Source organism: Mobula hypostoma, chromosome 5, assembly GCF_963921235.1.
Source record: "Mobula hypostoma chromosome 5, sMobHyp1.1, whole genome shotgun sequence".
Taxonomy (NCBI): domain Eukaryota; kingdom Metazoa; phylum Chordata; class Chondrichthyes; order Myliobatiformes; family Myliobatidae; genus Mobula; species Mobula hypostoma.
The window spans coordinates 196,249,674-196,264,678 of record NC_086101.1 but is presented as its reverse complement, the minus strand read 5'-3'; the positions used below and the strand labels follow the sequence as shown (position 1 = coordinate 196,264,678).

The 15,005-nt window shown below is 57.6% G+C and overlaps 1 protein-coding gene across 2 annotated transcripts in view; it reads left to right on the top strand.

The window, feature by feature from the left end:
- Positions 1-15,005, top strand: part of LOC134346398 (interleukin-7 receptor subunit alpha-like) — a 53,119-nt gene that overhangs the window by 10,102 nt on the left and 28,012 nt on the right. Inside the window, exons 2-3 of one of the 2 annotated variants that reach the window (XM_063047756.1) lie at positions 3,743-3,875; positions 12,022-12,185. In XM_063047756.1, coding sequence (XP_062903826.1) covers positions 3,743-3,875; positions 12,022-12,185 — 297 coding nt within the window. The remainder of the gene's footprint in view (positions 1-3,742; positions 3,876-12,021; positions 12,186-15,005) is intronic. The other variant, XM_063047757.1, reaches the window with a different exon arrangement.

The following is a 15,005-nucleotide window of genomic DNA, read 5'->3' as shown; positions in this document are numbered from 1 at the left end:
CAACTACTTTCAAAGGAGGAGAACAATCGAGCTCACCAACCTGACCTGGCTCAGCGCTGTTGTATGCGATCTGTGTCGAGCTATTCCTGAACCTTCTTCAAGGAAGGCCGACGGATCTGGTTCTGCGCGAACCGGACATGAAGGCCGTCCTCTCGGCCTACTTCAACGATGTACTGCTTGTGGTGACAGATCCCAGTGACCTGCAGAGGATACACGAGTGCCAAGAAGTTTTCTCCACTAGGATCAACTGGGCAAAATGTTCCGAACTCTTAGTGGGTCAGTGGCAGGTGGACTCCCTGCCAGAGGAGATGAGAACTTTTGAGTGGAGCACCAGACGTCCCCTCCTGCCCCTTTGTCACAAGAATACAGAGGAAGTTAGTGGACTTCTTCTGGGGTAACAGGAAACACTGGGTCTCTGCAGCGGTCTTGAGTCTCCCAGTAGGAGAGGGCGGACAGTCGCTGGTGTGTGTACGCACACGACTGGCGGCTCTCCACCTCAGGAGTCTGCAGAGATTCCTGTACGCCGAACACCCTCCCAGGTGGCACGTGTTGGCGACTTTCTTCCTCCGGAGGGGCTGCTGTCTTCACGACGATATGCAGCTACCACCGGCGGGCGTCAGCCGTGCTGCTTTGCAGAGGCTGCCCGGCTTCTATCAGGACCTACTGAGAGTCTGGAACATGGTTGCCTCAGGCCGGGAATCCCCTCCTCTGGCAGAGGGCGGGGTCCCGGCCGACCCTTGCCCTGCCTCAACGGATGTCGGTGCGGCTCAGGTGTGTGGATTGACTCAGGCTGAGCTGCTTGTCGGGCCCAGGCCCCGCAGCCTTACCCGGGAGCCGAATCCACACAACTTGAGCCGTCTCTCATCGACACCCACAATCCCATTCAGGGATGCAAGTAGGAGGTATCTGTATGGGCTGCTGCTCCACACCCTCCGCTTCCTTGCCCTTGTCCACCGTCCCGACACGCCATGGCGGTCGGTCTTTCCACCTGGAGGTGAGGGGGGTCCCCAATGGAAGTCCCTTTACAAGGGAGTCCTTCCCATGCACCTTGGGGATCTCGGCTGGAGGATGCTGCATAAAGCGGTGCCCTGTAATAAGTTCTTTAGTCTGTACACGGATCTCCCAGCCGCGTGTCACTTCTGCGGGCTGGAGGAGACCGTGTACCATATGTACATGGAGTGTGCGAGACTGCAGCCCCTTTTCGCGTATTTGCGTGGGCTGTTTCTCACCTTCTGGTTGCATTTTAGCCCCACCCTATTTATATTCGGTCAGTTAGTAAGGAGGGGGGCACAGAGGGATGAGGATGTCCTTGTCAACTTGCTCCTGGGGCTGGCGAAAACTGCCATGCATGGCTCCTGGAAACAGGTGGCGGGAGGATCTCCGCGGGCGGACTGCCTGGCAGTGTTTAGGGAGTATGTTCGTGCTCGGGTGAATATTGAAAAGGAACACGCGCAGTCCACGGCGACCATAGTGGTGTTCCGGGACTGTTGGGTTCTGCTGGGGGTTATTGCCATCATTGACAGACGTGGAAATGTTTTAGTTTAATGAGTATTGTCTATTTGTAGTGTAGTAATTGTGTTAGTCACTGGTTTGTATATATTGTAGAAATGAATTTGTAATAAAGATATTTTGTATAAAAAAGCAACATACAGCCAGGAAGCAGGCCTTTCAGTCTAACTGTTCCGGGCTGAACGAGGTACGCCATCCTTTTGTTCCACCCGGCCCAAAAATCTGAACCTTCCCAATGCATCTACCTGTCCAGCTGTACTTTAAGATTTGTTATTGCTGTTTTTATTGCAACGCCAGTGCCCTGGGTTCAATTCCCGCTGTTGTCTGTGCGAAGTTTGTGTGTTCTCCCCGTAACCATGTGGCTTTCCTCTGGGAGCCATGGTCTCCTCCCACATTCCCAATAAGTGCAGGTTAGGGTTAGTGAGTTGTGTGCATTGATTGTTAGTAAATATGCTATGTTGGTGCCAGATCTGACTTGATGCAAATAATGCACTTCACTCCACGTGTTATTTTTATTTAGAGATACGGTGTCGACCAGACTCTTCTAGCCCAACGAGCTGCACCACCCAGCAACCTAACTATCTAACCCGGCCTAATCACAGGGCAACTTACAGTGACCAATTAACCTAGTACCCGTCCACCCAGCAACCTAACTATCTAACCCGGCCTAATCACAGGACAACTTAGAGTGACCAATTAACCTAGTAAACTGGTTGTCTTTGGACTGTGGGGGAAACCAGAGCACCTGGAGGAAGCCTTTGCAGTCACGCAGAGAACATACACACATCACTGGAATTGGACTTTGGACTCTGACACCCTGAGCTGCAGTCGTGTTGCACGAACCACTCACTACCATAGCACACAAAGTTTCGATGTACATGTGACAAAACAAGCCAGTCTTTCATCTTTTCCAATCCGTCCAACCGTCTTTGAAAAGTTATTTCTGTACCTGCCTCAAACACTTTCTCTGGCAGCTCATTCTACAAAAATACCACCCTTTGCATGGAAACCAGTTGCCACTCATGCTTTCCTCTCACGTTAAACCTGTGTACTCCAGTTCTTGATTCCCCAACCCTGTGAAAAATTCTGAGTACATTCATCCTATCTGACCATAAGCACCTCTATAAGATCTCCTGTCAGTCTCCTGTGGTCCTAACCTGTCCAACCTCTCTGTAAAACCCCGTCCCTCAAGTCCTGGTGAATTCCTTGTAAAACTTTAATGCACTCTTACAACAGGAATTCTGCAGATGCTGGAAATTCAAGCAACACACATCAAAGTTGCTGGTGAACGCAGCAGGCCAAGCAGCATCTATAGGAAGAGGCACAGTCGACGTTTCAGGCCGAGACCTGACGAAGGGTCTCGGCCTGAAACGTCGACTGCGCCTCTTCCTATAGATGCTGCTTGGCCTGCTGCGTTCACCAGCAACTTTGATGTGTGTTGCTTTAATGCACTCTTTCCAGTTTAATAACATCTTCCCTTTCGCAGAATGTCAAAAACTGTACAACTGCATAGTAACCTCCCAACCTTCATACACAGCGCCCTGACTGATGAAGGCAAGTGTAATAGATAGCTTTTTCACTATCCTGTCTACCTGTAATTCTACTTTCAGGAAATACTCGTATAAATACTTGTACTCCAAGGTCCCTCTGTTCTCGGAGTTCTGTCTACTGTCAAAAATCATACTTATATTTGACTTTCCAAAGTGCAGTATCTTGTCCTTCTCCATTTGCCATCCCTCAGCCCAGTTATTCAGCTGATGAAGTATGCCAACAACCTTCCGAAGCTCAGTGCAATCCTGCCGTTTGCCTGCTCCTCCACCCCTGTAACCCTGCCCTTTTGTCCTCTGTCACTGCTACACCCTACACCCGGACCCAGGCCGCAGGAGGCGACTGTCACATCATCCCACCCATCGCCAGTCGGGACCCTTCCACCGCCACACCTCCCTGTACACTCACACCCCGTTCACTTTCTCCCCTCCTCCCTCCCCCAACATTTGCCCCTTCTCACGTTCCTCAGTGAGGGAGGGGGTTTATGTATCTGTGGGAGTTATACACAACTTCACTAGAAGCTGAAGGAATCGGGTGTCACGGTCAGTGTCCAGGGCAGCAGGTTCAGTGGTTGGGAGCAGGTTTTGGGAGTTGGGGGCCAGGAGTCAGAGGTCAGGGATGAGTGCAGGTTTCGGGGTGGGGTCGAGAATCAAGGGTCGGGCTCTGACCCTGCTCTGTGTTGCAGACACGGACGACGAGCCTGATCCTCCACAGTTGCTCTGCTTCGTCACCTTCCAGGAGCGGGGACAGGCTGAATGGATGAACTGCCGACTATCTGAGCCCCCCGACCCGGGGGAGAATCTCACCCTCATCGTCAGGTGCTGCACATCATCTCCCCACCCTGATAACCCCTCAAATCCTCCACTTCCCCACCCAATCCCGATACCCTCTGAAATCCTCCCACTCCCACCCCGATACCCTCTCAAACCCTCCCACTCCCACCCCGATACCCTCTCAAACCCTCCCTCTCCCACCCTGATACCCTCTCAAACCCTCCCTCTCGTCCGATACCCTCTCAAACCCTCCCTCTCCCAACCCCGATACCCTCTAAAACCCTCCCTCTCCCACCCCCGATACCCTCTCAAACCCTCCCTCTCCCACCCCGATACCCTCTCAAACCCTCCCACTCCCACCCTGATACCCTCTCAAACCCTCCCTCTCGTCCGATACCCTCTCAAACCCTCCCTCTCCCAACCCCGATACCCTCTCAAACCCTCCCTCACACACTCCAGATACCCTCTCAAACACTCCCACTCCCACCCCAATACCCTCTCAAACCCTCCCTCTCCCACCCCCGATACCCTCTCAAACCTTCCCACTCCCACCCCAATACCCTCTCAAACCCTGCCTCTCCCAACTCCGATACCCTCGGAAATCCTCCCTCTCCCAACCCCGATACCCTCACAAACCCTCCCTCACCCACCCCAGATACCCTCTCAAACCCTCCCACTCCCACCCCAATACCCTCTCAAACCCTCCCTCACTCACCCCCATACCCTCTCAAACCCTCCCACTCCCACCCCAATACCCTCTCAAACCATGCCTCTCCCAACCCCGATACCCTCTCAAACCCTCCCTCACCTACCCCAGATACCCTCTCAAACCCTCCCACTCCCACCCCAATACCCTCTCAAACCCTCCCTCTCCCACCCCCGATACCCTCTCAAACCCTCCCCCAACCAACCCCGATACCCTCGGAAATCCTCCCTCTCCCAACCCAATACCCTCTCAAACCCTCCCTCTCCCACCCCAATACCCTCTCAAACCCTCCCTCACCCCCGATACCCTCTCAAACCCTCCCACTCCCACCCCGATACCCTCTCAAACCCTCCCTCTCCCACCCCAGATACCCTCTCAAACCCTCCCACTCCCACCCCGATACCCTCTCAAACCTTCCCCCACCCAACCCCGATACCCCCGGAAATCCTCCCTCTCCCTCCCCGATATCCTCTCAAACCCTCCCTCTCCCACCCCGATACCCTCTCAAACCCTCCCTCACCCACCCCAGATACCCTCTCAAACCCTCCCACTCCCACCCCGATACCCTCTCAAACCCTCCCCCACCCAACCCCGATACCCTCTCAAACCCTCCCACTCCCACCCCAATACCCTCTCAAACCCTCCCCCACCCTACCCGATACCCTCTGAAACCCTCCCCCACTCCCACCCCAATACCCTCTCAAACCCTCCCTCACCCACCCCAGATACCCTCTCAAACCCCCCCTCTCCCACCCCGATACCCTCTCAAACCCTCCCACTCCCACCCCAATACCTTCTCAAACCCTGCCTCTCCCACCCCCGATACCCTCTCAAACCCCCCCTCTCCACCCCGATACCCTCTCAAACCCTCCCACTCCCACCCCGATACCCTCTCAAACCCTCCCACTCCCACCCCGATACCCTCTCAAACCCTCCCACTCCCACCCCAATACCCTCTCAAACCCTCCCTCTCCCATCCCGATACCCTCTCAAACCCTCCCACTCCCACCTCGATACCCTCTCAAACCCTCCCACTCCCACCCCGATACCCTCTCAAACCCTCCCTCTCCCACCCCAGATACCCTCTCAAACCCTCCCCCACCCAACCCCGAATACCCTCGGAAATCCTCCCTCTCCCACCCCAGATACCCTCTCAAACCCTCCCTCTCCCATCCCGATACCCTCTCAAACCCTCCCACTCCCACCCCGATACCCTCTCAAACTCTCCCCCACCCAACCCCGATACCCTCTCAAACCCTCCCACTCCCACCCCAATACCCTCTCAAACCCTCCCTCACCCCCGATACCCTCTCAAACCCTCCCACTCCCACCCCGATACCCTCTCAAACCCTCCCTCTCCCACCCCAGATACCCTCTCAAACCCTCCCACTCCCACCCCGATACCCTCGGAAATCCTCCCTCTCCCATCCCGATATCCTCTCAAACCCTCCCCCACCCAACCCCGATACCCTCTCAAACCCTCCCACTCCCACCCCAATACCCTCTCAAACCCTCCCTCTCCCATCCCGATACCCTCTCAAACCCTCCCACTCCCACCCCGATACCCTCTCAAACCCTCCCCCACCCAACCCCGATACCCTCTCAAACCCTCCCACTCCCACCCCAATACCCTCTCAAACCCTCCCTCTCCCACCCCCGATACCCTCTCAAACCCTCCCCCAACCAACCCCGATACCCTCGGAAATCCTCCCTCTCCCAACCCGATACCCTCTCAAACCCTCCCTCTCCCACCCCGATACCCTCTCAAACCCTCCCACTCTCACCCCGATACCCTCTCAAACCCTCCCCCAGCCAACCCCGATACCCTCTCAAACCCTCCCTCTCCCACCCCCGATACCCTCTCAAACCCTCCCCCAACCAACCCCGATACCCTCGGAAATCCTCCCTCTCCCAACCCGATACCCTCTCAAACCCTCCCTCTCCCACCCCGATACCCTCTCAAACCCTCCCACTCCCACCCCGATACCCTCTCAAACCCTCCCCCACCCAACCCCGATACCCTTGGAAATCCTCCCTCTCCCACCCCGATACCCTCTCAAATCCTCCCCCACCCACCCCAGATACCCTCTCAAACCTTCCCACTCCCACCCCAGATACCCTCTCAAACCCTCCCACTCCAACCCCGATACCCTCTCAAACCCTCCCTCACTCACCCCCGATACCCTCTCAAACCCTCCCACTCCCACCCCAATACCCTCTCAAACCCTGCCTCTCCCAACCCCGATACCCTCTCAAACCCTCCCTCACCTACCCCAGATTCCCTCTCAAACCCTCCCACTCCCACCCCAATACCCTCTCAAACCCTCCCTCTCCCACCCCCGATACCCTCTCAAACCCTCCCCCAACCAACCCCGATACCCTCGGAAATCCTCCCTCTCCCAACCCGATACCCTCTCAAACCCTCCCTCTCCCACCCTGATACCCTCTCAAACCCTCCCCCACCCAACCCCGATACCCTTGGAAATCCTCCCTCTCCCACCCCGATACCCTCTCAAACCCTCCCCCACCCACCCCAGATACCCTCTCAAACCCTCCCACTCCCACCCCAATACCCTCTCAAACCCTCCCACTCCCAACCCCGAAACCCTCTCAAACCCTCCCACACCCACCCCAGATACCCTCTCAAACCCTCCCACTCCAACCCCGATACCCTCTCAAACCCTCCCCCACCCAACCCCGATACCCTCGGAAATCCTCCCTCTCCCAACCCGATACCCTCTCAAACCCTCCCTCTCCCACCCCAATACCCTCTCAAACCCTCCCTCACCCACCCCAGATACCCTCTCAAACCCTCCCTCACTCACCCCCGATACCCTCTCAAACCCTCCCTCACCCACCCCCATACCCTCTCAAACCCTGCCTCTCCCAACCCCGATACCCTCTCAAACCCTCCCACACCCACCCCCGATACCCTCTCAAACCCTCCCACTCCCACCCCGATACCCTCTCAAACCCTCCCTCTCCCATCCCGATACCCTCTCAAACCCTCCCACTCCCACCCCGATACCCTCTCAAACCCTCCCACTCCCACCCCGATACCCTCTCAAACTCTCCCCCACCCAACCCCGATACCCTCTCAAACCCTCCCACTCCCACCCCAATACCCTCTCAAACCCTCCCTCACCCCCGATACCCTCTCAAACCCTCCCACTCCCACCCCGATACCCTCTCAAACCCTCCCTCTCCCACCCCAGATACCCTCTCAAACCCTCCCACTCCCACCCCGATACCCTCTCAAACCTTCCCCCACCCAACCCCGATACCCCCGGAAATCCTCCCTCTCCCTCCCCGATATCCTCTCAAACCCTCCCTCTCCCACCCCGATACCCTCTCAAACCCTCCCTCACCCACCCCAGATACCCTCTCAAACCCTCCCACTCCCACCCCGATACCCTCTCAAACCCTCCCCCACCCAACCCCGATACCCTCTCAAACCCTCCCACTCCCACCCCAATACCCTCTCAAACCCTCCCCCACCCAACCCGATACCCTCTGAAACCCTCCCACTCCCACCCCAATACCCTCTCAAACCCTCCCTCACCCACCCCAGATACCCTCTCAAACCCCCCCTCTCCCACCCCGATACCCTCTCAAACCCTCCCACTCCCACCCCAATACCTTCTCAAACCCTGCCTCTCCCACCCCCGATACCCTCTCAAACCCCCCCTCTCCACCCCGATACCCTCTCAAACCCTCCCACTCCCACCCCGATACCCTCTCAAACCCTCCCACTCCCACCCCGATACCCTCTCAAACCCTCCCACTCCCACCCCAATACCCTCTCAAACCCTCCCTCTCCCATCCCGATACCCTCTCAAACCCTCCCACTCCCACCTCGATACCCTCTCAAACCCTCCCACTCCCACCCCGATACCCTCTCAAACCCTCCCTCTCCCACCCCAGATACCCTCTCAAACCCTCCCCCACCCAACCCCGATACCCTCGGAAATCCTCCCTCTCCCACCCCAGATACCCTCTCAAACCCTCCCTCTCCCATCCCGATACCCTCTCAAACCCTCCCACTCCCACCCCGATACCCTCTCAAACTCTCCCCCACCCAACCCCGATACCCTCTCAAACCCTCCCACTCCCACCCCAATACCCTCTCAAACCCTCCCTCACCCCCGATACCCTCTCAAACCCTCCCACTCCCACCCCGATACCCTCTCAAACCCTCCCTCTCCCACCCCAGATACCCTCTCAAACCCTCCCACTCCCACCCCGATACCCTCGGAAATCCTCCCTCTCCCATCCCGATATCCTCTCAAACCCTCCCCCACCCAACCCCGATACCCTCTCAAACCCTCCCACTCCCACCCCAATACCCTCTCAAACCCTCCCTCTCCCATCCCGATACCCTCTCAAACCCTCCCACTCCCACCCCGATACCCTCTCAAACCCTCCCCCACCCAACCCCGATACCCTCTCAAACCCTCCCACTCCCACCCCAATACCCTCTCAAACCCTCCCTCACCCACCCCCGATACCCTCTCAAACCCTCCCACTCCCACCCCAGATACCCTCTCAAACCCTCCCACTCCCACCCCGATACCCTCTCAAACCCTCCCCCACCCAACCCCGATACCCTCGGAAATCCTCCCTCTCCCAACCCGATATCCTCTCAAACCCTCCCTCACCCACCCCAGATACCCTCTCAAACCCTCCCACTCCCACCCCGATACCCTCTCAAACCCTCCCCCACCCAACCCCGATACCCTCTCAAACCCTCCCACTCGCACCCCAATACCCTCTCAAACCCTCCCCCACCCAACCCCGATACCCTCTCAAACCCTCCCACTCCCACCCCAATACCCTCTCAAACCCTCCCTCACCCACCCCAGATACCCTCTCAAACCCCCCCTCCCACCCCGATACCCTCTCAAACCCTCCCACTCCCACCCCAATACCCTCTCAAACCCTGCCTCTCCCACCCCCGATACCCTCTCAAACCCCCCCTCTCCCACCCCGATACCCTCTCAAACCCTCCCACTCCCACCCCAATACCCTCTCAAACCCTCCCACTCCCACCCCAATACCCTCTCAAACCCTCCCACTCCCACCCCAATACCCTCTCAAACCCTGCCTCTCCCAACCATGATATCCTCTGAAATCCTCCCCTCCCCTCTTCCTCAACCCTGATAGCCTCTTAAGCCCTTCCCATCCCTGAAACCTCTCTAACCCTCCCCTTCCCCTCCAGTTCCCTCCTCCTGTAGACCTCTTGGTCTTGCGGACATTGAATGAGAGGTTGTTGTTATGACACCACTCAGACAAGTTTTCAATCTCCCCCCTGAATGCTGATTCATCGCCACCTTTGATAGGGTCCACAGCAGTGGTGTCATCAGCAAACTTGTATCTGGTGCTGGAGCTGTGCTTAGCCACACAGTCACAGTAAAGTGAGTAGAACAGGGGCTAAACACACAGCCCTGTGGTGCTGCTGTGCTGAGGGAGATGTTGTTGTCAATCCAAACTGACTGGGGTCTACAAGTGAGGAAATCGAGGATCCATTTGCACAAGGAGGCTTTAAGGCCAGGGTCTCAAAGCTTATTGATAAAGAGCATCCTGCTATATGCATCTTTGCTGTCCAGATCTTCCAGGGTTGTGTGAAGAGCCAATAAGATGTCATCTTCCAAGAACCTGGACCTGTGTTCTGGTAGGCAAATTGAACAGATCCAAGTCGCTTCTCAGGCAGGAATTGATGGGTTTCACCACCAACACTTCATCACTGTGGATGTAGGTGCTACTGGACGACAGTCATGGAGGTTGTTTACCATGTTCTTCTCAGGCACGGGGATCATCGACGCCTGCTTGAAGCAGGTGGGTGCCTCAGTCTGTCAAAGTGAGAGGTTAAAGGACTCAGTGAACACTCCAGCACAGGTCTTTAGGGCTGAGCCAGGCACCCTGTCTGGGCTGGATGCTTTCCGTGGGTTCACCCTCCTGAACGCCGCTCACTCGCACGTCAGCCTCAGAGACTGAAGTCACAGGATCATCAGGGGATGTGGGAGATTGTGATGGTTCCTCCATGTTTTAACAGTAATAACAAGCATAGAGACATTGAGCTCATGTGGAAGCAAAGCCCTGTTGCCCCATACTGTGTGTGGCTTGCTTTCACCTTGTAGGAGGTGGTAGCAGTGAAGGCACTACAACAACTGTCAAGCATTCCCCAGTGATTCAAGTTTGGTCTGTAATTGGCATTTCACACGTGAGATGGCTTTCTAGAGATCATACCTGGACCTCTTGTATCTTACATGGTCACCTGACCTGAATGCCTGGCCCTCAGCAGATTGCTGATCTCATGGACTTCTGGTTGGGGAAGACACTGGAGGATTTTGTGGAGACACACTCATCTATAACAGTTTTAGTAAAGTCTGTGACAACCATGGTGAATTCATTCAGATCCTCTGATGAGGCCTTGAACGCGGCCCAGTCCACCAACTCGGAGCAGCCCCGTAGCTGCCTCCCAAGACCACCTCTTTGCTCTGCTCATCTCTGCAGCTCTGCTCTTTTGCCTCTGCCCGTATGCAGATAAGAGACGGACGGCCAAGTGCTGCAGTCTGGGCATGAAAATTAGGCATTCCTAATTACAGCTATAGCATGGCAGTGATCTAGTGTGTTGGGACCCCGGTGCTGCTGGTTATAGGCTATTGATAATCCGGCAGAGATCTCTTCAAGCAAGCCTGACTGAAGTCCCTGACTATGATTTGAAATGCACCAGCATGGACCATTTCTTGTTTGGTGATGACAGCATTGAATATCTCGATCATCGTCAGCTTTTGGCGATGTGTAAACTTCAGATGACAGGGTCAGGGGTAATGACCCTCTAGTCCTGATGAAGGGTCTCGGCCTGAAATGTCGACTGTACCTCTTCCTAGAGATGCTGCCTGGCCTGCTGCGTTCACCAGCAACTTTGATGTGTGTTGCTTGAATTTCCAGCATCTGCAGAATTCCTGTTGTTCAGGGGTAATGGGGTGACAGGTTCGGGTAATGGGATTGTGGTTAATGGGGTCAGGGGTGACGGGTTCGGGTCATGGGATTGTGATTAATGGGGTGAGGGGTGATGGGTTCGGGTAATGGGATTGTGGTTAATGGGGTCAGGGGTGATGGTGATATCAGGATGACAGGGTTGATGGTGATAGGGTCGGGGTGATAGGTTCAGGGGTGATGGTGATATCAGGATGACAGAGTTGGTGGTGATAGGGTCGGGTTGATAGGTTCAGGGGTGACAGGGTCAGGGGTGACGGTGATGTCAGGATGACAGGGTTGGAGGTGATGGTGTCTGGGGTGATGGGCTTAAGGGTGACAGTGATTTCAGGATGACTGGGTCGGGGGTGACAGTGAAGTCAGGATGACTGGGTCGGGGGTGATGGGTTCAGGGGTGACAGGGTCAGGGGTGACAGTGATGTCAGGGTGATTGGGGGGGTCGGGGTCTGTGTCCAGGCTGAGGCTGACGGTGTCTCTCTCTCACAGTGAGAAGAACATAATGGAGAGATGCCTGATCCTGGGCCCGGCTCTCAGCTGCAGAGTCCCCATCAAACGCTTCTCCCTGATCAACACCTGCTGCATCCATGCTCTCCGGCCCGGCTCCCACTCCCACGGACCCTGTCACCTCAAACAGAGGATCACACACATGGGTGAGTCTGGGGTAAAGTGGGGAGGTGGTGAGGGAGGGAGCACACCACTGGGACAGGACCCAAGCAGACCAATCTCCCCTAACCAAACCCTAACCCCAATCTGATCCCACAACCCTTAACGTTGACCCTGTCACAATAAAGAAATCTATTCACTCCCAATGAACCCCTGATCTCAAACACTGCCCAAAACCCACTCCCTGATGCCTTAGTCCAGACCCTCATCACCCCAACACTACTCAACCCCGCCGTCCTCTCCCTCTCCCCACTCCTCCACTCCCCCGTTTCTCTCCTCTCAGCACCCTCTCTCCCTCCCTATCACCCTCCCCCTCCCTCTCACGGCCTCCCCCTAAACCTCATTCATCCCTCACCCTCACTTGGACGTCCCACACCTCCTTCCATTCCTCTGGTCTCAGCCTACACTCCCCCTGATGGCTTGAGAGCATCCTATCCTGGAGAGGTCACACTGACTTCTGTGTTGTCATTCACCGGGGCGAATGGGAGGTGCGGTGGACACACAGAGGGTGTGGCACCTCTGACACACTCTCCTTGTCCTGGGGCAGCTGTACCACTCCCCCTTGTCCACCTCCACTCAGTGCCCTCCCCTCCCACTGCCCCAGTCCCCTCCCCTCCCACTGCCCCAGTTCCCTCCCACTACCCCAATCACCTCCCCTCCCACTACCCCAGTCCCCTCCACTCCACTATCCGTCCCCTCACCTCCACTACCCCAGTCCCCTCCCCTCCCACTACCCCAGTCCCCTCCACTCTCACTATCCGTCCCCTCCCCTCCCACTGCCCTCAGTCCCCTTCCCTCCACTACTCCAGTCCCCTCCACCACCCCAGTCCCCTCCCCTCCCACTGCTCCAGTCCCCTCCCACTACCCCAATCACCTCCCCTCCCACTGCCCCAATCACCTCCCCTCACCTCCACTACCCCAGTCCCCTCCCCTCCCACTACCCCAGTCCCCTCCACTCTCACTATCCGTCCCCTCACCTCCCACTGCCCCAGTCCCCTCCCCTCCCACTGCCCCAGTTCCCTCCCACTGCCCCAATCACCTCCCCTCACCTCCACTACCCCAGTCCCCTCCCCTCCCACTACCCCAGTCCCCTCCACTCTCACTATCCGTCCCCTCACCTCCACTACCCCAGTCCCCTCCCCTCCCACTACCCCAGTCCCCTCCACTCTCACTATCCGTCCCCTCACCTCCACTACCCCAGTCCCCTCACCTCCCACTGCCCCAGTCCCCACCCCTCCCACTGCTCCAGTCCCCTCCCACTACCCCAATCACCTCCCCTCCCACTGCCCCAATCACCTCCCCTCCCACTACCCCAGTCCCCTCACCTCCCACTGCCCCAGTCCCCTCCCCTCCCACTGCTCCAGTCCCCTCCCACTACCCCAATCACCTCCCCTCCCACTGCCCCAATCACCTCCCCTCCCACTACCCCAGTCCCCTCACCTCCCACTGCTCCAGTCCCCTCCCACTACCCCACTACCCCAGTCCCCTCACCTCCCACTGCCCTAGTCCCCTCCCCTCCCACTGCTCCAGTCCCCTCCCACTACCCCAATCACCTCCCCTCCCACTGCCCCAATCACCCCAATCACCTCCCCTCCCATTACCCCAGTCCCCTCCCCCCCTCACCTCCACTACCCCAGTCCCCTCCCACTACCCCAGTCCCCTCACCTCCCACTACCCCAGTCCCCTCCACTCTCACTATCCGTCCCCTCACCTCCACTACCCCAGTCCCCTCCCCTCCCACTACCCCAGTCCCCTCCCACTGCCCCAATCACCTCCCCTCCCACTACCCCAGTCTCCTCCCACTACCCCAATCACCTCCCCTCCCACTTCCCCAGTCTCCTCACCTCCCAGTGCCCCAGTCCCCTCCCCTCCCACTACCCCAGTCCCCTCACCTCCACTACCTCAGTCCCCTTCCCTCCACTACCCCAGTCCCCTCCCCTGCCACTACCCCAGTCTCCTCACCTCCCAGTGCCTCAGTCCCCTCACCTCCCACTGCCCCAATCACCTCCCTTCCCACTGCCCCAGTCCCCTCACCTCCCACTGCCCCAGTCCCCTCCCCTCCCACTGCCCCAGTCCCCTCCTACTACCCCAATCACATCCCCTCCCACTGCCCCAATCACCTCCCCTCCCACTGCCCCAGTCCCCTCCCACTACCCCAATCACCTCCCCTCCCACTACCCCAGTCCCCTCACCTCCACTACCTCAGTCCCCTTCCCTCCACTACCCCAGTCCCCTCCCCTCCCACTACCCCAGTCTCCTCACCTCCCAGTGCCTCAGTCCCCTCACCTCCCACTGCCCCAATCACCTCCCCTCCCACTGCCCCAGTCCCCTCCCCTCCCACTGCCCCAGTTCCCTCCCACTACCCCAATCAACTCCCCTCCCACTGCCCCAGTCCTCTCCCCTCCCACTGCTCCAGTCCCCTCCCACTACCCCAATCACCTCCCCTCCCACTACCCCAGTCCCCTCCACTCTCACTATCCGTCCCCTCACCTCCACTACCCCAGTCCCCTCACCTCCCACTGCCCCAGTCCCCTCCCCTCCCACTACCCCAGTCCCCTCACCTCCACTACCTCAGTCCCCTTCCCTCCACTACTCCAGTCCCCTCCACCACCCCAGTCCCCTCCCCTCCCACTACCCCAGTCTCCTCACCTCCCAGTGCCTCAGTCCCCTCACCTCCCACTGCCTCATTCCCCTCACCTCCACTACCCCAGTCCCCTCACCTCCCACTGCCCCAGTCCCCTCACCTCCACTACCCCAGAATCCTCACCTCCCACTACCCCAGTCCCCTCACCTCCACTACCTCAGTC